General features: G+C 43.6%; 8 protein-coding genes across 8 annotated transcripts; 4 read left to right on the top strand and 4 right to left on the bottom strand.

The window, feature by feature from the left end:
• Positions 1 to 1,947: 1,947 nt before the first annotated feature.
• Positions 1,948 to 4,798, bottom strand: Bfra_003665 (putative c6 transcription factor protein; the record flags this gene model as incomplete). The annotated part of the gene is made up of 3 exons (XM_037334071.1): positions 1,948 to 2,581; positions 2,718 to 4,381; positions 4,601 to 4,798. 3 exons carry the CDS (start codon positions 4,796 to 4,798, stop codon positions 1,948 to 1,950), a joined length of 2,496 nt encoding a protein of 831 aa, XP_037194158.1.
• Positions 4,799 to 6,740: 1,942 nt separating this feature from the next.
• On the top strand, positions 6,741 to 8,167 carry Bfra_003664 (putative mandelate racemase muconate lactonizing enzyme domain-containing protein; the record flags this gene model as incomplete). Its single annotated transcript, XM_037334070.1, has 3 exons — positions 6,741 to 6,850; positions 6,902 to 7,050; positions 7,104 to 8,167. 3 exons carry the CDS (start codon positions 6,741 to 6,743, stop codon positions 8,165 to 8,167), a joined length of 1,323 nt encoding a protein of 440 aa, XP_037194157.1.
• A 552-nt stretch (positions 8,168 to 8,719) lies between these two features.
• Positions 8,720 to 9,714, top strand: Bfra_003663 (putative oxidoreductase ucpa protein; the record flags this gene model as incomplete). Its single annotated transcript, XM_037334069.1, has 3 exons — positions 8,720 to 8,786; positions 8,856 to 9,135; positions 9,249 to 9,714. 3 exons carry the CDS (start codon positions 8,720 to 8,722, stop codon positions 9,712 to 9,714), a joined length of 813 nt encoding a protein of 270 aa, XP_037194156.1.
• A 1,037-nt stretch (positions 9,715 to 10,751) lies between these two features.
• Bfra_003662 (putative amino acid protein) lies at positions 10,752 to 12,733 on the bottom strand (the record flags this gene model as incomplete). The annotated part of the gene is made up of 8 exons (XM_037334068.1): positions 10,752 to 11,423; positions 11,479 to 11,822; positions 11,880 to 12,000; positions 12,051 to 12,085; positions 12,137 to 12,403; positions 12,460 to 12,508; positions 12,568 to 12,588; positions 12,638 to 12,733. The coding sequence occupies 8 exons, from the start codon at positions 12,731 to 12,733 to the stop codon at positions 10,752 to 10,754; spliced, it is 1,605 nt and encodes a 534-aa protein (XP_037194155.1).
• Positions 12,734 to 13,645: 912 nt separating this feature from the next.
• On the top strand, positions 13,646 to 15,665 carry Bfra_003661 (putative cytochrome p450 monooxygenase protein; the record flags this gene model as incomplete). The annotated part of the gene is made up of 8 exons (XM_037334067.1): positions 13,646 to 13,714; positions 13,774 to 13,918; positions 13,971 to 14,351; positions 14,407 to 14,513; positions 14,567 to 14,677; positions 14,733 to 15,137; positions 15,209 to 15,387; positions 15,452 to 15,665. The coding sequence occupies 8 exons, from the start codon at positions 13,646 to 13,648 to the stop codon at positions 15,663 to 15,665; spliced, it is 1,611 nt and encodes a 536-aa protein (XP_037194154.1).
• Positions 15,666 to 16,240: 575 nt separating this feature from the next.
• On the bottom strand, positions 16,241 to 17,347 carry Bfra_003660 (putative aldo keto protein; the record flags this gene model as incomplete). Its single annotated transcript, XM_037334066.1, has 3 exons — positions 16,241 to 16,604; positions 16,666 to 16,841; positions 17,036 to 17,347. The coding sequence occupies 3 exons, from the start codon at positions 17,345 to 17,347 to the stop codon at positions 16,241 to 16,243; spliced, it is 852 nt and encodes a 283-aa protein (XP_037194153.1).
• A 278-nt stretch (positions 17,348 to 17,625) lies between these two features.
• Positions 17,626 to 18,138, bottom strand: Bfra_003659 (uncharacterized protein; the record flags this gene model as incomplete). The annotated part of the gene is made up of 2 exons (XM_037334065.1): positions 17,626 to 17,675; positions 17,994 to 18,138. The coding sequence occupies 2 exons, from the start codon at positions 18,136 to 18,138 to the stop codon at positions 17,626 to 17,628; spliced, it is 195 nt and encodes a 64-aa protein (XP_037194152.1).
• A 954-nt stretch (positions 18,139 to 19,092) lies between these two features.
• Positions 19,093 to 24,294, top strand: Bfra_003658 (putative 1 domain protein; the record flags this gene model as incomplete). The annotated part of the gene is made up of 1 exon (XM_037334064.1): positions 19,093 to 24,294. One exon carries the CDS (start codon positions 19,093 to 19,095, stop codon positions 24,292 to 24,294), a length of 5,202 nt encoding a protein of 1,733 aa, XP_037194151.1.
• Positions 24,295 to 25,684: the final 1,390 nt, after the last annotated feature.

Below are 25,684 nucleotides of genomic sequence, written 5' to 3'. Positions count from 1 at the left end.
GTCATTCACCAAGTCTTTGGATCTGTGATTCATACTTGGTTGATTTGTCAAAGAGTCTCTTTTGTGTTCGATACCTAGGAGCTAGACTCCAAGCTCAGGCAGCAAATCTTGTTCCAATAGATTGGACGAGAAGAATTTGGTCTTAGAGGCTGCGCCTACTTGGCTCATCTATTTGCCATGGGTTTTTCTTATAGTTTTCCTTGGGTTTATTTTTGTTTGGCTTCTCGCTTTTCGTTGTCGTATTAGAAAACACATGTGGATCATGTGTTAGAGTCATGTATTCTACTCACAGCTCAATCCCAGGACGGATTATTCAATACTAGATATTGCAGGTATGAAACTTTTAGAGGGCGGCGGGGAAATCGGGATGTTACAGTAAGAGGAAGAGGAAGAGGGGGGTAGTAAACCGGTTTTTACTAGTTCTTAGAGAATTACGGATTTATGGATTATGGGATATGGATAATGTGGATTATAATATCAAATGGAAGGCTGGAGGAGTAAGAGGAGGAGAAAGAGAAACAGCGATAGCAACAGAAACAAGAATAGGAATAGGAATCAAAATAGAAAGAGAAATGATTTGAAATTGAGTTGGTTCATTGATGAGAGATACCTCGGGATTCGAAAGATCGAGATAGATTTCTCATTCCAATCACCAATCGGTCACTCGTCCACCTAGTATGTTTCTTGATTCTATATTTCATGATTTCTCGATTCGTCATATATCTATATCTTGATTTTTGAATTCGAAATTCTCGTCTGTATCGAGGTATGTACGTGGATGTGCATGCATGCATACTTTCTAGCTCATGTGATTTTTAATGCATGCACGGGGTTATGCAAGTGTGATTGATGGATGATCGATGGGATGAGATGAGATGAGATGAGTGATTTGGGGGCTGCTTTTTTCTTTTTCTTTTTTTTTCCGTTTGGATGTATGTGGTGGGGACATTGGATGGGGGATGGAGGATGGGGATGGGACATGGGGCATGGGATTTGGGGGCTGTTTCTGGGTGATAGATTAAAGGTGGATGGGGTGTGCAAGGCGGAGGGAGGGAGGGAGGGAGGGAGGGAGGAAGGATTTGTTTTTTTGGAAGGGGTTTTGATGTGATGTGATTTGTTACATTTGTACGAGGTTTTTTTGTAATTTCTTGTACGTCATTCTTTTTTTTTTTTTTTCTGTCTTCTTTCTTCTTTCTTTTTTTCTTTTCCTTTTTCTTCTTCTTTCTGTTTCTGTTTCTGGGTGATGATAGAGGAGAGAGAGAGATATGGAGGAGTACTCGGTAGTATACAATAAAGAATAAGTAGTAGATAGCTCTATTACTAGTATTCCTACATAGGTAGTAGCTAGTAGCTAGTTTTAAGTTGGCGCTTTATAACAATTCGTAGGCAATGTATATGTTTGAAAAAGTAAAAAAGCTAAGGATAACGTAAAGCTAGGTATTCATTCCTTCGAGTGTAAAATCATACGTGTTAAGAGCAACCTACTACTTACATTTCAACACCGTCCTCAGAATTGTCAACAATCACATACAATGAGATGCCAAAATAAGTGCTTTGTGTAAATACAATTAATATCCAATACATACATAGGTAGTAGGTATCTACAATGACGAGACCATCTATCTGTCGATGGTATCCTCGCTTTTTGGTTCCCAAATATCCCCCGGTCCTCGAATTCCTTCCCGTGGGTTTTGGGCTTTCCCATTTTCCTTATTGATCCTTCGACTCCCTACCCATCCGACCCGTATCCTTTGCACTCATCCACATTTGATCATTCCTATCAAGCGTGTTTTCCAAAAGAATCTACTCACTCGGGTGCTTCCACAAGGCTAAAAGCCTAACCCAAGAATACTCGTAATCTCTTCTCTCTTCCTTCCTTCCCATCTGATCCAAAAACTATACCTTGGGGAACCACACCCCAAAATTATACTCAAAAAGTCATTCCACTCAATTATTATTCTGACTTCCATCAATACCATGTTTCAGAGTTTTGAACCAATCTGAATTTTGATCCACCATAAAATTCGTGATATTGAATTCATTGGCTCCATTTCCCATCTCCGGCATCTGTAGATCACCCACCCCGCTACCGTTCCCACCATTACCATTCCCCTGGTTTTCACCAGGAGCAACCGGTAATCTGGGTACATTGAAGAAATCAAAAACATCCAAATACTCCAACTCATTCGGCGCTGGAGTTCTGGCCGGAGTGATACTTGGCATTCGTGAAAGTCCAACGTGTTTCGGTTGTCTCGAAATTAGAAAATCTAAATCATATGCACATCTCCTCATATCCGCAAGTATTTTAACAGAAGAAGGAGTTACACGTTCGCCGTGTGTACCAGCAGCATTTTCGCTATCGCGATGTTCGTCAAGTACCCGTTGAAGAATAGTTGTGTAGCGTTCAGCTACGAGCCAGTAGGTGCCCATGTCTCGAAGTGTGTCAACAAAGAATTGGATTTGAGGACTGAGCTTGTGTTCGATGGTTGAGCCATGGACGAGGAGTAAGCGGGCAGCTACCCAGAGGGTGAATGCAAATGGTGGGCCTAATTTTGGGAGCATGCCATTTTGAACCACGTATCTGTACGGCTGTGTTAGTAAGTCTTACTCAAAATTTGCTTTTGTACAACATCAAAATTTACGAGAAGATTGAGACGATTATTAGAGCTTCAAGGGCAGGGATCAAGGGTAAGATTTAATAAACACAATGTACGTACTCTCCTAAAGCTGCAATGTTCTCAACGGCACCATGACATCGTTGACTCGCACTATACGAAGGGGTGAAAATAGGTGATCGAGTTGTAGGATAAGCAGCCGATGAATGAAGTCGTATTACTGCTGTGTGATATGTCGCGTGTAGCATAACCCAGCCACAATTGATGGATTTATTGCTTCCTGGTTGAAAGAGCTTCGCCATGTTTCCATAATCCCCAGGCAGATTAAATTTCCACGAAGTGAGCATATTATCCAATTCTCGATATTCGCCTTGCCATTGTTCAACGTCGGACAAAGCACTGATATCTACGGGCTTCTTCAAGAATTTATGAATTCTTGAGAGAATTCCAAGGATTTCAATATAATACGAGAATGCGCCAAGATTCTCTGGCTTGTCAATGTCGTACTCCGTCCTTTCGCTCGTGCGGAACCATCTAGTCTCCACATGCTGGTTTTTATTCCAAAGATCATCTCGACAAGGTAAGGTTCTGTCGATTTCTTTTTCGTCCAGAGCAAATTCAAAAGCTGTGGCAATTGTGGCATATCGATCCAAGAGGTATATCATCCAGAAAAGGCGTCTCCGTGATTCCTCTTCAATCCAATTCTCCGGTTCTGGTAAGACCATTGCTCGGAGTGTATAAATCGAAGGATAGTTTGGCGAGACAGAGAAGGAAGTAGCCTCTACAGCAAGTCCCAATTGAACTACCGAACGTGTAATTAGAGCCAATAGATTCCACCCTGGTGGACCATTGCTACTACCTACAAGATCCAAAGCCAAAATAACCAAAGCCTGTAATGCTTTAACCGAGGAATTTTCTAGTCCATACAACAATACCTTCTGTTTAGATATGTCATGATAATGTCGTCTTCTTTCTTCTGTAAGTCGTTGATCTGTGGAAAACCTCAAAGTAGTGGCTACGATGGCATGTAAAAGTATTTTATCTGCTTCATCCAAAGCAGATGGGCCGAATAATGAATCCAGCGTAGATCTTCGATGTAATATTGGACACCAAGTATTGACATACTTAAAGTAGAGGTCAACCAATGCATATAGCAAATCATACGGCGGTAAAGCATGATCGGAAGAGACTTCATTTGGGTTTTGGTTAATGTTTAAGCTAGGTGATTGTAGAGGTGGTTGATTCGTACTATAAAAATCTGGTGCTTGACTAGTTGGGATTGAGTGACTTTGTTGCATATCCATGGATAGGTGCGATCCTTGTGTTACAGGGGTATGTTGCTGATGGAAGATATCGCCGTGAATAGATGGCATCGAGGGAGTTGGAGGCATTGGATTACCAAAATCCATGGGTGTATTTTGTTGTCCAAATGTAGAAGGCTTTTGAAGAAATAGGGCTGTCTCTGCTCTGGCAACATGCCCTCCACGATGATTAGAGAGCCCTTCATTGGGTCTGAAGCTATGAATACTTTGTGGTGTACCGTGATCGCTCGGAACGCTATTGGCAACACTATTGCTGTTTTGACCAAAGGATGATTCTAAAATTTGAGCATGCGAGCGTAGAATTTCCTCGAGTCGATCCAATCTTTGTTCCAGTTCTCGACCGTAGCCAGCTCTTAAACCGGGTTTCTTGCGCTCTTTGTATTCACATACAGCACCATTGCGACTACACCATCCACATGATGGTTGACCGCGATCACATTTGACCTGTTCAAGTCAGAATACAATCCATCAAATTTTCGAACGAATAATCTGAAGATTTCGGAAGTGTATTATCAAAGTCATAGTGAGACACATGGAAGATACATTAGCGTCGCGCACATGTATTTCCAGCAATCTCGTATATGCCTTTGAACCAATCGATACCAGATTGAGATGAATTTTGATGAATTTTGAATTGAAAAGATGACCTGATCACTGACGTACCTTTCTTTGCTTACATAGCTCACACCTTCGACGAAATGTCAGCCAATCATGTCCAACATTTTCCGTATCATTAACTGGGGGATGATCTTCCGATTCCTTGACCGGAAGGGAATTGGCAACAGAGGACTCCTCGTCGTTATTGTTGATGTCGGGATCATTGGGGACATCAGGGACAGCAGGGAGAGAAGAACGAGACATAATTCCTTACGAAACTGACATCGGCCGACGTTGCCTTTTGCGAGGACCGTCTCCATTTGCATCAATACTATCCTCCTCCCCGCTATAATATTGGTCATTGTCTCCATCACTCTCGGGTTGAGTTGCACCAGAACGTAAAGACGTTCTAGGTGATTGTTGGATATCCATAGAAGCCGACATTTGATTCCGATAACAAAATGATAATATTGATAACCCACCTGTTTCGAATCTCGGTGAAGATGGGAACGAAGAAGAAGGACAAGCTCGGTATTAAATGAGCGAGGAGGTGGAAGTGGGGTTTTGAATTTTTTTACCAATAGCCAAGTGAATGTGATGGTATTTTTGTGGTAAGTCAAGTATGTAAGATTTCACTAGGTAGGTAGGGTAGGTAGGTAGGTAGGTAGGTATGGAAAAAAGACAGGACGAGGGAAAAAGAATATGGTGGGGCACGTGTGCATGCATGTCTTTCTTTGAATATGAAGTTTTATGGATTATGGATTATGGATTACGGATTAAAGTTCATGGTGTATGGTGTATGGGTGTATGGGTGTATGGGTGTATGGTGTATGGGGAAGCTTGCTATTGTCATTACCCGGGAATCCTTGAAGAGATAGAGAGAGAGGCATTTGAAAATGTGGTGGGTGAATACGAAGTGCGGACTCTGGAGTATCTCGATAGGGACTAGCTAGTTTGTACTGATCAGAAAGCAAAAAGATATGGATGCTCTCTCTCTCTCACTCACACACACACACATACACACACACGACACACACAACACTCACACACTCACTCACTCACACGCTCACTCACAACACACGCTCACTCACTCACTCACGCTCCTCTTCGTTCTCTCTTCGGTCGTGTCGGTGAATAATGTAAATTCGATTCCACCATGAAACAATCGTTTCCATGCGAGACTCTGATTGATCACGTCAATATCACACAATAATCATGGAAGCTGCAGACGATACAAACTTTATCGTGTACAATTCTCCCAACGCTATCGATTACAAGGGATTGAGTGATTGATTCAATGTAACGGCTTGACTCCCCACAGGGTTTGAATTGGGTTTTGTGGGGTAACTTTGGGTTAATGCACCTCCCGTCACCCGTCACCCGTCACCAGCTGACTCGTTCATTGATCAATCAATTCATGGGGTTACTTGGGCGGGTTACTGAGTGTTCACGTTTTCATGTGTTCATGTTTTCATGTTTTCATATCTTCATACCTATGCAACGGGCCACTGGTGGTGCATTGCTGACAGATGATAAATGATTGGCATGTGAGAGAACTGGTGAGAGAACTTGGTGAGAAACCCTGCTGAGAGAACTTGAAATGCTTCTACCTCTCTGCATGGAAAAGTCCACCTGCTGCAAATACTCTGTACCTAAGTAGATGGATCAATGAATAAGATGAATTGATATGATATCAGTAATAAAGTAGTATATGAAAGTCATAGGATGCATTTGCTTTGCCCGGGACACACAATCCCTTGTACTCGCAAACCCCATTCATTCATTATACTCGCAGCTCTACAAGAAAATCTTCCAAACTTCGCAAACTTCATCCTCATCACCTACAACATCTACAACACACAATAACCGGAAAAAACTTCTTCAACAAACATCACCCACAACAATTGATGTCTCACACGCCAAGAAATTTCCAATACTTTAATAGGCCCAGATCTATCTATGCTCGCTCCAAAATTATGAAATCGTCTTTACGTTCCGCTTCAAAAATAGCTCGGTCGATATTCTCCCGGCTCAATTTGGAATGAACAATCCCCCCCGCCAAGGTGTTTCTCATGAAATCTACAAAGTAGCCTCCCTACCCATCAACCATAAGTAAACAGTGGTACAATCCTGACTTCTCTCTTCACTTCCATCTGTTTGTCTTGCTGCTACACTCAGTACTGTTATTCCTCTCTGCCAAATCACAATGGCTTCTTCATCAGCTCGCAGTTTCCCCTCCATCAAAGCTATCCGAACTTTTGTTGTGGATGGCGTTGGATCTGGAGGAGATTATCACAATGTTAAGGGTGGACATTGGTGAGTTTGGCCAAAGTACACCTTATGACTTGTACTAATAATTTATATCAGGTTGATTGATACACCGATTTCCACACCCATGTCAAGATGGGAAAACTACAGAGCTTCAAGAACTAGTTGGGGTATCAATGTGCTAGGTTCATTCTGCGTTGAGATAGAAGGTTCAGATGGCACCATTGGATTTGCTACAGGATTTGGAGGTAATTGTTAATGTCTCCTGTCTCACCGATCAAAACTCACCACATGTTCGCAGGTCCACCAGCGTGTTGGTTAGTTCACCAACATTTCGAAAGATTCCTTATCGGTGCCGATCCAAGAGATACCAACCATCTCTTCGAACAAATGTATAGAGGTTCAATGTTTTATGGTCGAAAGGGTCTTCCGGTTGCTGTCATCTCAGTTATTGATTTAGCAATTTGGGATTTACTCGGAAAGATCAGAGGAGAGCCAGTATACAAGTTGATTGGAGGAGCGACAAGGGAGAGGCTAGACTTTTATTGCACAGGACCAGAACCTACTGCCGCAAAGGCCATGGGATTCTGGGGTGCTAAAGTTCCACTGCCATATTGTCCAGAAGAGGGTCACAAGGGACTCCAAAAGAACGTCGAATTCCTCAGAAAACATAGAGAAAGCGTGGGCCCTGATTTCCCACTCATGGTCGATTGTTACATGAGTCTCAACGTTCCATACACTATTCAAATTGCTGCAGCTTGCAAAGATTTAAATATCAATTGGTGGGAAGAGTGTTTATCTCCAGACGACACTGATGGATTTGCACAAATCAAGCAAGCTCATCCACAACTCAAGTTCACCACGGGTGAGCATGAATACTCGAGATATGGATTTAGAAAACTTATCGAAGGTCGAAATCTCGATATCATTCAACCCGATGTTATGTGGCTTGGAGGAATGACGGAATTGCTCAAAGTTGCAGCAATGGCGGCCGCTTATGATATTCCGGTGGTACCACATGCAAGTGGACCTTACAGTTACCATTTTGTGGTTTCTCAAACAAATTGTCCATTCCAAGAGTACCTTGCAAATTCACCAGATGGAAAGAGTGTTCTACCCGTCTTTGGAGATTTATTCTTGGATGAACCAATTCCAGTGAAAGGATACCTGGATGTTTCACAACTCGACAAGCCAGGTTTTGGTTTGACCCTCAACCCAGCTGCACGACTTATTCCCGCGCAATACCTCTTAACGCCAAACCCAGAGAGACCTCTTGGCCAACCAGCAGTTGAGCACAAGAAGTCTGAAAATCAGGGTGTTGTGAATGGAGTGGTGGAAGAAATCAAGAACTTGTCAAGTTCATAGTTTGAATCATAGCCAATTTGTTTTATTAGCCTTTTAATTTATATACACAATGCAATGCAATGTTATCTATTTCCGTATGATCATACCCCAAGGCTTTTTAGAGTATCATTTACAAATGTGCATAAACATGACAACACCTTGTGAGAACATGTGGACGGCCAACTTGCCCCACGTTTTACACACCACTTCGGCTTCGGTGGTCTTTAACTCGAGAACCGAATCGCGGGGTCCTTCCACTATTGACAAGGGCCTAATTTTTTGGAACTATTGATTCACTTACAACACAACGCCAATTCATACCAAAATTATTTGATACTTCTCACATACTACTACTACCTAGGTACTTGTTGAAGTGACTTTCCATGTACTCTTTACATTACACCAATTGTCATACTCTACCATCTTTAAAGGAAAACAATCATTTCACATACTCATCACGAGCTTCATCCCCCGATACCCCGCCATAGCAGTAAACAACATAACGTTCATTTCATCCTACATATACATGTAAACTCTACAAACCTATACGAATTTAAGATCTCCATCCAAAATATGAGTCTCAAGGGCGTGCATCTTCTCGCCGGCAAAACCGCCGCTATAACTGGTGGAACCACAGGAAGTGCGTTTTCCCCAATTGCCCAAAACCCTTTCCTTACATACCTCGACTAACAATTCTTTTTTCCTGCAGTCGGCCGCGCAATTGCTCTCCTGTATCTTCGTCAAGGATGTAATGTAGCAGTCAATCATCTCGGCCTCGACTCCGATATCCCACATCTGGAATCACTGCGTACGGAAGCCAAAGCTCTGGTGCGAGAAAATGAGAAAGCGGGAGAATTGTTAGATGTACCTGGAGATGTTAGTAAACCGGAGACGGGAAAGGAACTGGTGGAGAGAGCGGTGGGGAAATGGGGACGACTGGATGTTTTTGTTAGTAATGCGGGAGTTTGTCGGTTTGCGGAGTTTTTGGAGTGAGTTTTTTTGATTTACTTGTTTGTTTGTTTGTTTGGGAGTGTTTGGGCGGGGACGAGAAGGGGAAAGGAGTGGGGAAAAGTGATGAAAAAGAAACTAACAAATCCAATAGACTAGAACCTGATCTATTTTCCCACACCGTCCGCACCAACCTCGACGGCGCCTTCTACACCTCCCAAGCCGCCGCCCGTCAAATGTCCTCCCAATCTCCTCCCGGCGGCTCCATCATCGCTATCTCCTCCATCTCCGCTCTCGTAGGCGGCGCACAACAAACCCATTATACACCCACCAAAGCCGGTGTTCTATCACTCATGCAAAGTATGGCGTGTGCGCTGGGCAAACACGGTATTAGATGTAATGCGCTCCTACCTGGAACCATCAGGACGCAACTGAATGAGGAGGACTTGAAAGATGAGGAGAAGAGGAAATACATGGAAGGAAGGATTCCGTTGGGGAGAACGGGGGTTCCGGGGGATTTGGCGGGGCCGGCGGTTTTTCTGGCAAGTGAGGAGTTGAGTGGGTATGTGAATGGGAGTGGACTTTTGGTGGACGGGGGGCTGTTTGTTAATTTGCAGTGAGAGGATCAGTGAGGGGGTGATTGGGGGAAGCGAAAGGGAAATGTGTAAATAGATAGATTAGATACTCGGACTGGAATTAAGTCCGAGAGAGATCGAGAAAACTCTTGCATCTCACAGTATTGAATATGGTATACATTTCTCGATGCAGAGGTGAGAAGTTTGGCTTTTATCTTCACATAGTAAGTTCATGATCACTGATCACTGAGTTGCATTTATCAGTATGATATTTTTCGGGCATCAACTACTGTTATTATTATTATTATTTCAGCATGCTCAATAAATGCTTGTTTCACAACTACGCATAGATGCAAGTATCGAAATTATCAATAGAACAAAGTAGGAAGCTCACTGGGCTCCTAGACGCATGTGAATTACCGGAGGAAGATTCAAATTTCATCGATTGGAAGATCAATGAGCTCGCTTCCGGAGACTGTTTTCAATAATCGTTTTGATCAGCTCAGCTACTGGATTTCTCCTGCGGTATGAGGTTTGCGCACGCGAGGAAAGTATATCAACATGTTACTGGGGATTTGTTAATTCGTTCTCTGTAGATAGTAGAGAGATTGTGATGGGTGTCTATACTGGTGTACTGAGGCGTGTTTGGTTGGTTGGGATCGTGGTTTTTGGGATCGCTTTCTTGGCTGTGGTTTTGGTGAGGGAGATTACTTTGAGGAGTGAGTTAGATACGGAGTTTGGTCTTGCGGATAGAAAAAAAGGCGTTTCGGGAGGTGATGTTGATGATGGGGGTGGGGGTTGGAATTAGGTCACTGGGCCAGCTGCAGAGACTGAAAGTATTGCCGTCGCTTAAGAGAGGGACTGGAAAATGATGTCGGTTATCAGGTTAATGGAACTTTTAGTAAAGCAACTGTTGAAGTCTAGTTTAGGTACTTGAGCTGTATTATTACAGAACTTTATAGACTAATTGTAGGAGAAAATATCAAAGAAACATGCGAGGTCCTCTTGTGTTTTAGATTATTTTGTGATCCAGGTAGATTTACATTTTCGGTAAGCACGAATTAATTCGAACGTGTTTTCATTCAATGGTCTTCTTCAACCAGATCTCCTGCACCACGTGCCTCCAGAGTCTCTTGAATACGCTGACTTGGGAGCCATCGCTCAGCCGGAGTAACCCACCAAGAAATCAACGCCAAGATAGTTGTCGCAGCCATGATCACAGGTGCATAATTAAGCGTATCTGCTTCTACAGGCCAAACATACGGTGAGTACAAAATAGCCACCACCCATGCATTCCAAAGCACGGCAATCGCCTGAAACGGTTTGCTAAGTCTACCTAGACTCCAGGCCGGCTTTGGAAAGGTCTCGGGTGTGCAGAAAAGACGTCCGAGACAAATGAGACCGTAGGCAGCTGCTGACGGTACTCCGGCAGCAGAAACGAGAGAGGTGAAGGCTACAGCGGAGGGTAGGATGGTACAAGTTATGAGAGCTGATACGCCCCAGACTACGAGAACTGCGTTTCGAGGTTGGCCGTCGACAACTTGGGATACCCAGCCTGAAAAGGGTAAGACGCCATCGCGAGCGACAGCAAATACTAAGCGAGATGCAGCTAACACTGCGATTGCAGTGTTGAACCAAAGGGCAACGATACAGATGATGTTCATGAAGATGTGCCCGCCATCTCCGAGGATAACAGCGTACAGTGGAACGAATGGCTGTGGTCCACCAAAGGAAAAGAATGTATCGGCGTCAGGCTGTGGAAATGTTAGAACAATCGAGTAATACTGAAAGAATCGTGGAGATAAATACCACACAAAAGAGGAAAAGAATAACAACAATAAAGCCACCAATACCACTAATAATCGTGCTCCAGAATATACCACGTGCAGCTGTGACTGCTGCATTTTTCGTCTCCTCGGCTACATGACCCGAAGCATCAAAACCGATCAATACTCCTGCCGTGGCTAGAAATGAAAGACACCAATTCCACGCATCTGGAGCACCCGTACCGTTATAGGTAGTCATGAACGCATCATGAGGAGATCTGAATCCGATTGTCCGGGCCGTTGCGATGGGTAGCCAAATGATGTTCAAGAGGAAATCGAGTATAACGAATGAAGTTGATAAATAAAATATCCATTTGAAGTAACGAGCTATTGTTATTAGAGGTCACTGTGTGAATCGATTGTTGGGATCAGAGCATTACGCACGAGGTAGGAGATTCCATATTGCAGCCAATGCTAACATGATCTCGGTTGTGATCCATTGGAGAGCGCGAAACTTGATATCGGAACTATCCGATGGGAAGTCTATGTTGAACACCACGGTTTCCTGGGAAGTAGTCAGATTTGTAGAGTAGGGGCGAGATTCTGTACTCTTACAGATAACAAATAGTTGACAGCGCCCTGAGTATTACCTATGTAACCAGATTAGCAGGGACATACAATAGCTTGTCCCGTTCACTTACTCGCACAGAAAGTTGTCCAAGCAGTTGTGCTCCACCACGCGACAACAAAGCCAAATAGTCGACCAAAGCGAGGACCGCCAGCCTCAGCCGCCCACAAATAAATGGATCCGGCAAGTGGTAGAGATGAGCATATTTCTGCGATCACAGCAGCAGTAACAAAGGTGAAAACACAGCTTATGATGAAACTTGTCCAGTAGGCTAGATTACCGCCAGCGGCTATACCCGTCGAAAAAGTAACCCGAACACCACCGACGAAGTAAAGGGCGGCTTTTTGAGGTGGTAGTTTGATTCTTTGGATGGGTGGATTGATAGAAGATACATACCGAATGAGGTTGAAAAGTTATGAAATAAACTAAAGGATCGATGTAGAACCTAAGTTACTGATTTAGTTTGATGGTAAAGAGGCACATCACAAATCACGTTTTCCTTACAGGTGTGTAGCCAAGATTTTCCTGTTGTGTAGTTAGCTTTGTGATAGAGATCAGATGAGGTTTAATTTACCAAGACTATGGCATCCTCATTATTACTACTAGGTTCTCCTGGATTATCCACTAGGCTTTTATCGATAGACTCTTCAATGTATCTATGTTTCCCCATCATGTAAAGCTTTCAGAAGTTTCGATTCCGCACCTCAGCTGCATCCAAGTGACTGTATTTCAATGATGTGTCGTCTCAATTGGATTACGATTGCTCATCGTATAGTTAAATAACAGCCGCGGGATCATTGATATGTATGCAATTTGCAGTTCAGAGCTCTGAATACTTTCTCATTCGAACTCGTAGCTTCACCGGTCATTTCTAGTAAGTCTGAATAGCACGTCATTGTGCCCTCGCAATTGTGCTATGGGTGGTTCTCGCTCAATAACTTCAATTTAACTAAGATAAATATATCCCACCTTTCGCAATTTCACAAACTACACCCGACAGAGATGTCCTCCGCTATTCACGGATCAATTGTTCTTTTTGAGAGTGTGGAAGCGTCTTGTGGACTGGAGCAACCACTGTTGAAAAACGGCACACCTCGCTTATTTGATGGCAGGGATGATATGACGGCATGTTAAAAGAAAATGTGTTGATCGTGATGGTGGATCCTCAAGATACATAATCTATTTCTTCTCAATACTTCCTTGCACATGACACTCACCAGATATGCCGCAGTGACTTTAGGAAGTACAGTCAGATGAGTTTCGATTTACGTCTAGATTCTCCAGGAGATGAGTCAATAAAATTTCAATCGCCTGTGTCCTTGATGACTTGTACTCCTTATCTGCTAATATGGACTGGACTGAGGATCTAGCTGAAAGCATAAATCCCCCCGAAGCTACATCGATCACGCAACTACCGGTCCCGACAATGTGATACCACCTCCCACTACTAGTACGAAGTGCGGCGCCCTGGGTGCAGACGCGGCTTCTTTAAACAAAAGCTCATGGGCAATTGTAACTCTTCGTGTCTGATATCGCTCCCTCTGAGCTTTTTGAAAAGAGATCGTAATACTTGAGACAAGAAATGATGCCACTCCCGCTCTCTCTCCTTGCTGAATGTACGGTATTCGTCCTTGTCGGACTTTGCCTTGTCGTAAGTCATACGGTTTTTCTCCCTATGACATTTTTGTAAAAGTCTAAACTCTGATATAGAGAATTGTTCGCGAATACTTCTCGCCATTGTCGTCCCTCCCCAATGCAGGAGTAGGTGCACCGTACTCTCGCTTGTTATGGGCTTTTCCAACAGAATACAAAGGATGCATAACCTTGGATCTGCCTAAACTTCACGAGAAGCTCGGTATGCTGAATGATAACAATTCTAACAAATTGTACGACTGACATATTCATAGGTCCTCTAGTTCGTATCGGCCCAAATGAAGTTTCATTTTACTCCATGGAAATGTATGATGCAGTTCACAAGGTGAATAGCAGATTCAAGAAAGATCCGCGGGTGTATGGAGAATTTGTGCAAGGTGGTAGTCCTGCTTTGTTTTCGATAACGTATGATTCTTTCCAACTCAATGACCGGATATCAACTGATCTTCTCAGTGACCCTGTGGAGCATTCGAAACGTAGAAGACTCATGGGTCAATTATTCAACCGCAGCCAAATGCATAAATTAGAAGGACTGATGTTGAATCATATCGATCATTTTGTGCAAACTGTTGCATCAAGCAGAGATGGGGCGAATTTGCTGCCAGTATGTCGCGCACTCGAAGCGGATATTATGTGTATTCCTGCCTGTAGAAGTCTTTTGGTGAAAGCATGCTGATGTAAACTAACCAGCTGAGTTCTCATTTGGGCATACGATCGGTGCTCTCGATGCATTCTCTCAAGGAGCTGAACTTGAGATGATAGCAAAAAATGATGAAAAGGCCACTTGGATGCCTCTGGTAAGCTCAAGCCGAGCCAGATCAAAGAGTTCTCATACTAACTTTTCGGATAGCTGACTAGTTTTCCGGGGTTGTGCAATATGTGGGAATGGACAGAGCAAATTTTGTCTTCAATAACAGGCTACAGGAACCCCTACAACAAAGCAATGCTCGATTTTCATCAAGTAAGCATCTTTCCAAGGGTATCATTCCAGTCTAGCAATACTTAGCATTTATCAGTGGGCAGAAAAAAGTTGGCGTACAATGCTTTCAGACAACGCAAATCAGGAAAAATCGACTTCTCCTTTCCCCAATTTGATCCAGACCATGGTCAATTCGAACCTGCCGTCTTCCACAGCCTTGTCAGAAGCGACAGAGAATCTGGGCCCCGGTACGGATACGACCTCAGCGACTTTAGCTCACATTTTGTGGGCTTTGGGAAGTAACCCTAGCTTCCAAGAAGATTTGTTCCAGGATCTTGCCGCGGTGAGCTTTTCCACGGATATGACAACCTTAGAGGGCATACCTAGATTACGGGCGTGTGTAAAAGAAGGCATTCGATGGACCGGTGCAGCTGCTGCCATGCTTCCTCGTCTTGTACCCGAGAGCGGAGCAGAATTCTATGGGCACTTTTTGCCGGAAAATGTAAGTACTCTCGCTTCCCTTTCTTGTTGGTAAAGATTCTCAATGAACGCTAATCCGTGATTCTGTCGTAGACAGTAATCAGCTCATCGCCAATTTGGTATCTTCACGACTCAGTCGCATTTCCAAGGCCAAAAGAATTTAATCCATACCGATGGCTTACATCTGACGGACAGAAGATTAGAGATGATCCTCTACGAGATAAGTTCTACATACCATTCTCCAAGGGTGCAAATATTTGTATGGGCGCTCAGTAAGTCCACCACTCTTCATTTGATACTGCCTGAGCTTGAGACTAACATGAATTTATTACAAAGCTTTGCATATTTGGAACTTTTCTTGTCAATATCACAAGTAATCCGCAACTTTCGCGTACGCGTGCATCTTTTACCTCATCACCGATCATATTTAGATGAAGAGAAAAGGTCTAGCCCTGGAGTATTCCGGCATGTCGAATTACCAGATCGAAGAGAGTGGGTTGCAGCTGTACCTACTGAACGTTTGATGGCAGCGCTTGAACCAAGGCTATGAATGCAAGGTAGACTTACAAAGCCGATCTTGAGCACATGGTCCTTCGTAGAGGAAGAACCCATCATTCTGCTACGACTGGCACCCTATTCCTGGGATAAAATGTTCTTCTTCTATATTTAATTTGAGATCAAAATATTCTCAAAATAGTGTAAATATTTGACCCCTCATGCAGTCATTCTCAGTCTGCACTTGTGGAGATGTCCTGGATCGTTGCTCACATTACCTTGATTATTTATCAAGAATTAAATAAGATTGAGAGGGGGTGGGCGTGAGCTGTTGGGGTCTTTTTTAGAAGTGCCGTAATTTTTCATCAGTGAATTTCGTTTCAGGGTCAATACAGTGCCGCGTAACAAAACAATTTTGTTTGGGACTCTGGTAGGATTGCTTCCGATTGTAAGTAAATGCGCCACATCGATGCGGCAAAGCACAGCACGATACGTCGCGGTGTAATACCCAGATAGTAACCCATGCAAAGCTGCCTCAATTCTGTTCTAATTTTCCAACCACTTACGATAATCATGATATCATGTGGAATGATCATTTCTCACTAACAATCTACTTCATGTACTCTAGTTCTACATGTGTGCCTGAATGTTCGTCCACATTCTCTCCATGGCCTCGGCCACGTCCGAAGGTAGAGGCCCCTTTGCAATATCAGCAGCGTTAAGAGAAATTTGCACTGGTTTGCTAGCTCCTAGTATCACACCATCATCTTCTTGGAGAGGTGAATGGTAGTAAATCCATCTCAGGGCCGCTTCTGAGGGAGTGATATCGTAGGGCTGGAGTAGGGTAATGAATTCTTTCATAGCTGAGTGTGTATGTTCATTGTCATACCTTCTCTTAAAGAAGTCTCCCTTTGAATTACCATCCTCGAATTTAGTTCCAGTGACGTCTGTGCCCAATGTGAATATTCCTGTCAAGAACCCTCCTGCAAGCGGACTACATTGTTCAAGACATATTAGTTAATCAGGTATACTATGAAGATTGAAGTGCCTCGTACCTATGAGTAATATATGATATCTTTTGCTGGCGTGAGATCGGAAGAAGTTGCATTTCTGCTTCACGGCAAAGCGCATTGTATTGTCCTTGGTAGTAACTAGGCTTGGCGTAGCCTTCTTTTTCACATACTTCAAGAAGCTCTTGGACTTGTGCGACAGAGAAGTTGGATATTCCAAGCTGTTCTGTGTTAGCTAGTGTTTGAGGTTTAGATAGTCTGAGATAGCCCAACCTTTTGGAACTTATTCTGCTGATGAAGTTCATGGAGAGCAGCAAGGGTTTCGCTGATTGGGGTTGATGAATCAAATATGATCGAGTGGGTGAGTATATTGCGGGCTATGGTAAATAATTGACGGAAAAATCAGGGATTTTACCTTTGTCTTAATACGAGACAAACTTTCCGTGACACTTTCATTAATTGCCGATGCTGTCAATGAGCCTTTACCGGAGAAATCCGCAAGCTTGATCTCAGTATCGATAGCAAAGCTATGATCGGCATAGTTTTCACCAAGAAGCTGTTCCGACTTTCCCTGCGAGCTAAGAGGGTAGATGGCTGCAGTATCGATGTGACCAATGTTCAAAGTGACCAAAAGAGCCAGTAGCTGCTGAATATCTTCTGCTGTTGCAAGAAGACCTTCTCCAAAAGAAGCGCCACCAAAAAGAGTAAAAGGTGGTGTACCTGGCATGTTTGATTTTATGATGGGGTGGGAAAAAAGAGAGATTTTCTGAAGATGGCAAATGGAGAGTAAAGGAAGTAGGATTAGATCACTTATAGGAATTAGTCTAGATAAGTAGCCAATTCTCGACTATGATCCGTGTGAGTATCACGATCTCATTAATCATCAGCTAGGCTCGTGCAGTCGACATAAGGCGTTGTGATTTACAACTGTTAGAAGCATTTGCTAGGTGCTGGAAGTAGCAACACTTGCTACTAACTTCTACGCTAGTACAGAACTCCTAGCGTTTACTCAATGTCTCCATAGTACTGGCAAGCACTTGATCCACCTCCAACAACTATCTTACCAACATGTTTGAGCAAAGTCATGAGCATGTGGTTTAATCCGTAGTTGTAGCCCATAGAAAGTATGTAATTTATCGGAGCACCAGATCCGTATACAGGGAGTAGAACATCCATGGATGGATTAGAATGTGGATGAAGGTCCGATTATATCCGTACTGTATAGACCAAACTTTCAATACCTAGATACTCCCAATCGACCTTGGACGAGATTAGAAACCTTCGCAGCAACAAGTTCAACTTTATATTGGCCAATACCACTAACGCTCAGAGCGTCTTCTCACTGATGTGCTTGCAACTAGCAATTGATATACAAGAGTTACTCATTCCACTTCGACGCTGGAACTTAGCTCCCTGATCCCTTCTATCAAAGAAGAGCTCGCATCTGCCCTCGAGAAAGAGTTTCTTCGTTGCAACAAATAATAGAAAACCACTGAGATCTGTAAAATTCTCAAACATATTATTTTCCGGACATCCGCTCGGGTTTTTGTTGGTCCAGATCTTTGCTGTAATAAGAATTGGCTCCATGCCATGATACTTCCTCAATCAGAGATGTACCATGTTCAGTAGCCAGAATTTTCCACCAGCTGGAATTCAATATTCAGTCACGTGCAGACATGTATCATTGCATCACATTCCTCCAATTTATGGGAACCAACAATAGAATAAATAGCCAAAGCATTCGTTACCTACCTACGTAGGTAGGCAATGTGGGATACCTACCGACCCATATTGAGTGAATATTGTAAGGCTGTGTACTCTTGAACCGTAGAACCGTACCTTTCTCTCATTGGAGTAGAGACCTAATTTGATATAATGACCGCATACAATTACCTAGGCAATTGTGCAGCACTCATCCGTTGATTGGATTCAATTTGATCGTTCTAGGTTGTAGTAGTAGCAGTAGTAGTAGTACCGTATGGGGACGTAAGTGGATTGAATGCCTCAGGAATCAAACAAATCAAATTTCTCTCCTGCCGCTAAACATCGCGCCGTGCGGACATCAATTTATTTACATAGTTGCCAGTTTCTTTACAACTCGAGTCTCTTCTATTCTATCCTCATTCTATTCACAATTATTTCGACAATCACGATAAAAACGCGACATCTCATTTTCCAATCAATATTAGATTTGAAGAATGCTGCATACTTAGATAAATTACTCCAAGTCTTTGCAGTCGATCCCACATTTTTCGCATGCGACATCCCTAAATACCCAATACTCATTTGATGACAACTTCTTCATCTCGAGTTTGCGCATTATTTTGACAACATTTCCAATATTCTTGTCTCCCTGGCGATTCAAGATTTATCGACTCCATCCGAGAGGACGCGACAATCATTGTAATCATTGATCCTCGGTCCTGTCGATCACCAAGTCGCGTCATCTAAATTCTCAGCCTTACCTTCGCGATGAATTCGCCGCAACAAGCAAATGCTGCTCAGCTGGCAGCACGCAGCATCAAAGCGAAACCCAGAGGCAGATTGGCAGGCCAAAAAAGTAGTGGCTTTCCACCCTTACAAAACAACAACCCTAATAATAATGCTGCCGTTGGCGGTGGAAGCGGTGGTGGTCTGTTTGGTGGAAGTGTAGCTGCGCCCGGTGCATTCAACTTTTCAGCGCCGGCTGGAACACCATCTTTCAGTCCTTCATTTGGAGACTCGACGCCAAATCCGTTCGCACAATCCGCTGCATCAACCAACCACGATGACCCACGTGCAGATACAACAGGTGAAGAAGCTCTAAGAAAAAGCAAGGTATTCAGCGGTGGCTTTAGAGCAGCTGGTGAAGATGAGGAAGCCTTATTTGCTTCACACTCTCCATTCCACCAGAATAACCAACAACAGCAATCAAATACTTTAGGTTCTTCCAATAATACACAACCACAAAATATGTTCGGTGCAACAAACGCGACGCAGTCGAACGCAGGTGGATTCCAGTTTGGATCTTCAACTTCGCAGAATCAAACATCAACTTCAGGTTTCGGTGGCTTCAATTTTACACCTACATCTCAAGCGGCAGATAACAATAGTAATTCTACTTTTGCCTTTGGTTCCTCGACACAAGCTCCAGTTAATAATAGCACCCCAGCCTTCAATTTCGGTGCGACAAATTCAGGTTCGGCAGAAAATTCTTTGAATTTTGGTGCAAATTCACTTTCAAAGGCACAAAATCCTCTCGCCCTTGAAAATCAAAAAGCAAGTAATTTTTATTCCGATCCTTCTCAAATTCTCTTTGGTTCCAATGACTCCCCAACAACCTTTCCTAATTACCAACCCGACAATTCAACCTTTGACCAACAGTTCTTTCATTCAAACGAAGACGCTGGAAACATGTTTGGCAACCACAAAGTCGAGTATCCTCCAGAAGCTGGGCAAGCGCCGGTACAACCTTCTCACATTCAATATCCAATGGGCCAACTAGGATTGTCCGCCGACATGATTTATTGTGGAAGTTTCTCAGCCAGACCAACGGAGTCCCTCTTTGGCAATGGTCATATGCTTACGGACTATCGTGCTAACCAAAATCAATTCATACAGGAAAATTCGAGTACCTCATTCGGACAGAACAATACCAACAATTCTTTTGGTGCGCAAAATAACTCATTTGGCGGTTCCTTTGGTGGTGGCTTCGGTAATCAAGCCAATACGAGTTTTACTGGTCTTAGTTCTACCAATGCTGCACCTTCAAACTCTCAGAGCTTGTTCGGCAACACTACTGCAACCACATCTGCTCCGTCTTCCTCTTTCACCCCATCCTTCACTGCAACTTCAGCTGCTCCAAGTACCACGAATTTGTTTGGAAGCACTTCTGCTTCATTTCCCACTACATCAGCACCAACCACTACCAACTTGTTTGGCAGCGTTAACTCGTCATTTCCTCCTGCGACTGCTTCGAACACTCCACTTTTTGGTGCTGCTAAGCCTGCCGAGGCTACCCCAGCTGCTTCCAGCAACTCATTTTTTGGGAGTGTCAAGCCTGCAGAGTCGACGCCATCTACTTCAAACACTTCCTTCTTTGGTAGTGTCAAACCTGCCGAGTCAGCTCCAACAGCTCCAAGCAACTCGTTATTTGGTAGCCCTAAGCCTGCTGAGTCGACTCCTTCAATTTCAAGCAATTCACTCTTTGGTGGGTTCAAGCCTACTGATTCGACTCCAACTTCTTCGAGCACGTCGAATATCTTCGCTAAGCCCCCAGCAACGCCTGCCTCTTCAACACCTTTCACCGGCTTTGGCAAACCAGCAGAATCAACTCCAAATCTCTTCAACCCTAATAACCAGATCAATGGCCAAAGCAACAATCTATTTGGATCAAAATCTGCTGAAGAGCCAAAAGACAAGCAAACTCTTGATCTGTTCAGTCCGAACAAACCAGCCGGCCAACAACTGTTCGAGTCAAATGCAACGAACAGTTCGCCAGAGAAGGCATCTGCCCAGACTCCAAATGCTCTCTTTGCAAGCTTTGGTAAGCCAAATTCTTCAACAGAACATCAACTGGGTGGTGCAACCAAAGAACAAGCTGTAAGTTTCCTTCCTGAATTATCGAATGATAAGGCAATCCAAGCTAACATTCCACAGTTCGCTGCTCCATCCACCAACCAATCTGACTCTTCATTCAAAATTCGCGGTACTGCTGAGGCGTCTAGTTTCAACAAAGCTTCTTCTCCTTTCAAATCAGTAGATACCCCAACAGACGCGGCACAACCCGTCACAAACAACCTGTTTGGTGGCTTCTCTTCTAAAACACAAGGTGCTCAGCCCTCTAACGGATCTTTGAGCAACGGCTCCGATTCACATTCAATGGCTCTCACTGCTCCTACAGACTCATCTTCGCAATCGCCACCCTCCAATAACAAAGCACTTGCTCCTGTTAAGAGAGCACTAGCTCCTGGTAGATTGTCCGATTTTGAGTTCCAAGTTTCTGAACCCACAGACATGGAGATGGATACCAATATGCCTGTTAATTTTAACACGGTTCAAAGAAGAGAATTCAAGGCACTTTGGCGCATTGCATCTGTGCAAAGATCAATGGCAGCTTACTTTCAGCATTTGCCTCCTGGAGCAGACCCATCCAAAGGATTGGCATGGATGGAAGCCAAAAAGAGAGAGATTCTTGCAGAATATAACATTGATCATATTTCCAACAAGCGAGACAGGGCAGAGGCTGATGTTGAGAATGACGAGAATCAAGAAAACAGGAGCCCTCAAAAGCGAGTTAGACAAGATAGAGAACGCTCACATCGTATTCCCAGCCCAGAAAAGCGATCGCGAAGTACTCGTAGTCCAGAAAGACAACGCTCACGTGCGACAAATGATTCCGAGTCTGAGATCAATAGCAATTCGGTGTTGAAAGCACCAAAACTTCAGCCCGGCCGCTCATCCAGTCCAAGCAAATCGCCTTCCAGAAGTGCGGCTCCAGAACCAACTCCAAGTAAGAAGAGAAGAAGCGAAACTCAAACGGAAGTTGGTGGAGAAAGTAGCGGACACAAGAAGAGAAGACCTGAACACTTGAACAACAACGAAGGAGTTGACAGTGGTAACAGCAAGAAGAACGAGGAAGTTGACACTGGTAGCAGCAAGAAGAGAAGAGCCGAGGTTTATTTGACACAAAATGACCCTGAAGGTATTGAAGATGGCAAGAACAGCAACAAGAAAACTTTAAACGGTTCTAGTTCAAGCACTTCTAACATGTTCAAGAACATTTTGGACAGCCCAGATAAATCAACAAGATCTGTCAGCCCAGAGAGAAAGACTCGGGCATTGCCTGGAGCTACTAAGGAAGCTGCATCAGTACCAGCAGCAGCACCTGTTACAAATCCATTCGGAAATTTGGCAGGTGCTTCTCCCATCAAGTCTAATACCGCTGCAACCTCTACTACGCCAAGCAAGCCTCCAGTTTTCACATTCGCACCTACATCTACCACACCTACTACCTCCCCAACCAAACCACCCACATTTACTGGTACTAGCGGTATTAAACCACCTACCTTTGCCGGCGCTCCTACTGGTGGTATTAAGCCACCAACTTTTGGTAGTGCACCCGTCAATTTCATGGCTCAATTTGGAAAAAAGGCTGTCGCATATGCAGAAGATAACGAAAAAAATTTGATGCAAAAAGCTAAGGATGAAGATTTTGATTCTGAGGACGACGATGAGGCTGAGTGGGAAGCTAAGTACAAGAAGAAGAGAGCTGCGGAGCTTAAAGAATTGGAAGAGCTTGCACAGGTCAAGGCTCCTTCTTTCCTCGTCAAATCCACCGATGCCCCAAAAGCCACCGAGCCAAAAGAGACTGTAAAACCAGCGGCTACAAATATGTTCGCCCCAGTCGCCACCACTACTTCTACCTCCTTATTCGGACAAGCTAAACCTGCTACCGGTGCTGCTGAAAGTGTTTTCAATTCGGCAAATACCTCGAGAGCATCAACTCCTAACTTGTTCTCTAGCACTGGATCCGTCCTTGATGGCGCTGCAAGTGCTCCAGGAAAGACCCCTTCATTTTCTGGTAACCCATTTGCGCATCTCTCTGATGCAGAATCCAAGAATCAGAATGACGAGGACGATGGAAGTTCCGATGGCGGTTCTAACAGCGACGAAGAGGGTGAAAAGAAAGATCCAAGTTACCAACCAAATCCAAGCAAGGCCACTACAAGTACACCTAGTACTCCTGTTGATGAGAACGGCTCTAACATTTTCTCAAAAAAAGCACTTACTGAACCACCAAAGTTCAATTTGTTTGGTTCAGCTGCCAAGACAGATGCAGCCACAACCACTCCTGGTACTGGCGGAAGTCTTTCTAGCCGTATGAGTTTTGGTGCTGCTCCAGAAGAGAAAGAGGATTTGGCACCAAAGCCAGCTACAAATATATTCGGTAGCTCTTTTGGCGCAACTTCTAGTACTCCTGAAGATAAAACCTGGAAGCCAAATACACCAATCAAATTTGGCAGTGATGCACCATCTGCGCCAGTTTTCAACTTCACTAGTGCTACACCATCCTCTTCTACCCCAACTAAGCCAACAACCAACCCATCGGGGGGATTGTTTGGTAGTTCTGGAACCTCGGCTTCTACTCTCTTTGGTGGATCTACCACTACTACAGGATTCCAGTTCGGCGGGCCACCATCTGCTCCAGCTTCTTCATTCCCTTCAGCAGATGCATCTCGGGCCAATTCACCTGGTGCGACAACCGATGGCGCTGATGATAACGATCCCGAAAAGGTTCATGCTCAGGTGAACCTCTTGGAATCTAGTCCAGGTGAAGAACATGAAGACGCTGTCTACTCTGTTCGAACTAGAGCTTTGAAGTTCAATCCAGCAAAGGCTGGTGAAACAAAATCTAGTCCATGGGATACCAAAGGTGTTGGACCATTGAAAGTACTTTGCCATAAAGAGACGAAGGCTACTCGAATTGTTTTGCGAAGTGACCCATCAGGATCTATTATCATCAATAGATCACTTCTTTCGCAATTCAAATATGAGGCCAGTGGCAAGACTGTCAAGCTTAATACTGTTGGTGATGATGGAAAGTTGGAAACATGGGTTCTTCAACTCAAAAATGTCGAATTGGCGGAAGAATTCGCCAAGTCGTTGGAGGAAAACAAGATCAACAACAAGTAAGGGTCACTTATATCACTTTATATCATACTCTTTTCAGCGGGAAACGATGACATGTTCATGGAAATAATTTGGGCGTTTGTATTGCATAGCGCGGAATGGGAAAAAGAAGATTACGATCTTGTATTGCGACTTTGATTGTGTTTTTACCTTTCTCCTTTCAAGATTCTCAATGTTAATGGAAAGGGAAGGAAGGAGGAGTAATTTATGAGCATATGATTCAGTGGCTCCAGCCTATTCGAATTACTTTATACATTTTCGTACAATAGATAACATCACTTTGTGGGTGGGGAACTACGACTGTGGGATTTTGATAAGGGTTGTATATTGATTGGGCTGTGACCCCTTCTCTTTTCAAAATTTCCATGGGGCATATAGAACCTTGATATTGATGAATTTGTGGTCTAGGAACTCGAATCTGGTCGGAAAGGATTGTAGATAGTATATGGTCATTCCTCAGTACATTTGTACGAGTATATAACGAAAACATTAAAATTTATTTGCTCATTGCGTTTTGTTGGTGTATGTGTGATGGTAGTTTTTCATTCGGTATGAACGTAATAGGTATATGGTCTACGATCACTCCCTCCAGGGAACTTCTCTCCGTCCTTTAAGATTAGAGAAAATGATAGCACAACTTGAGTATGTTTGCCAAAATAGAGGCTTGTATTGAAGTTTTCAGCTCGAGGTAGGTCCTGGGAATCTCTCACTGGTTCAATGATTTGTTTTCCCTTTGCTTATTTTTTGACACCTAGATAACTTCTTGTCCTCCACCATCCAATCTTTGTGGGCACCACTTCCTAGGACTATCCTGTTACACTTTTATGTTTAAGTGATTCCTTTATCTTTTTCACTGTATTTTTCACATCAAGGAGCATAAGCTCCGTACTTACTAGGTATCTGACTTACAAAAATATCAAAGCACCACGAGCACGACTAATAAGTTCTCAACATCGCGTGGGGGCATAGCACGTGCTGTAACACAAAGTCCTCCTTCATCATAATCCTCTCAGACTCGAATACCTTACAATCCAAATCAGCCTTCCAGATAATTCCAGCATGATACATTCAATCAAGAGTGCACAATCTCCACTCTACTAAAATTGTTACACGGTGGCTTGCTCTCACATGCAAAAGCGACGCATCAATGTCGTCGTCGCTCTGCGGTAGAAATTTCTCGAAATGTCGCGAATTTTTTTGTCCCACCTGTTTTTGGGTCCCCACATCTTGAGGCTTCATGTGTTCCGTGATAATGGATTGTGCTGTGTCCCCCATTTTTTTCCTTGATATATATAAAGAGATGAGCTCCAATGGATTGGGTTATGTTGTGTGTGGTATTGATCGGCGAGAAGGTCATTAACTTTATTGGTTTATACTGATTTTTAGTCGTCGG

Source organism: Botrytis fragariae, assembly GCF_013461495.1.
Source record: "Botrytis fragariae strain BVB16 chromosome Unknown tig00000045, whole genome shotgun sequence".
NCBI lineage: Eukaryota > Fungi > Ascomycota > Leotiomycetes > Helotiales > Sclerotiniaceae > Botrytis > Botrytis fragariae.
Note: the sequence above shows the minus strand (reverse complement) of the source record. Positions and strands in the feature narration are given on the sequence as shown.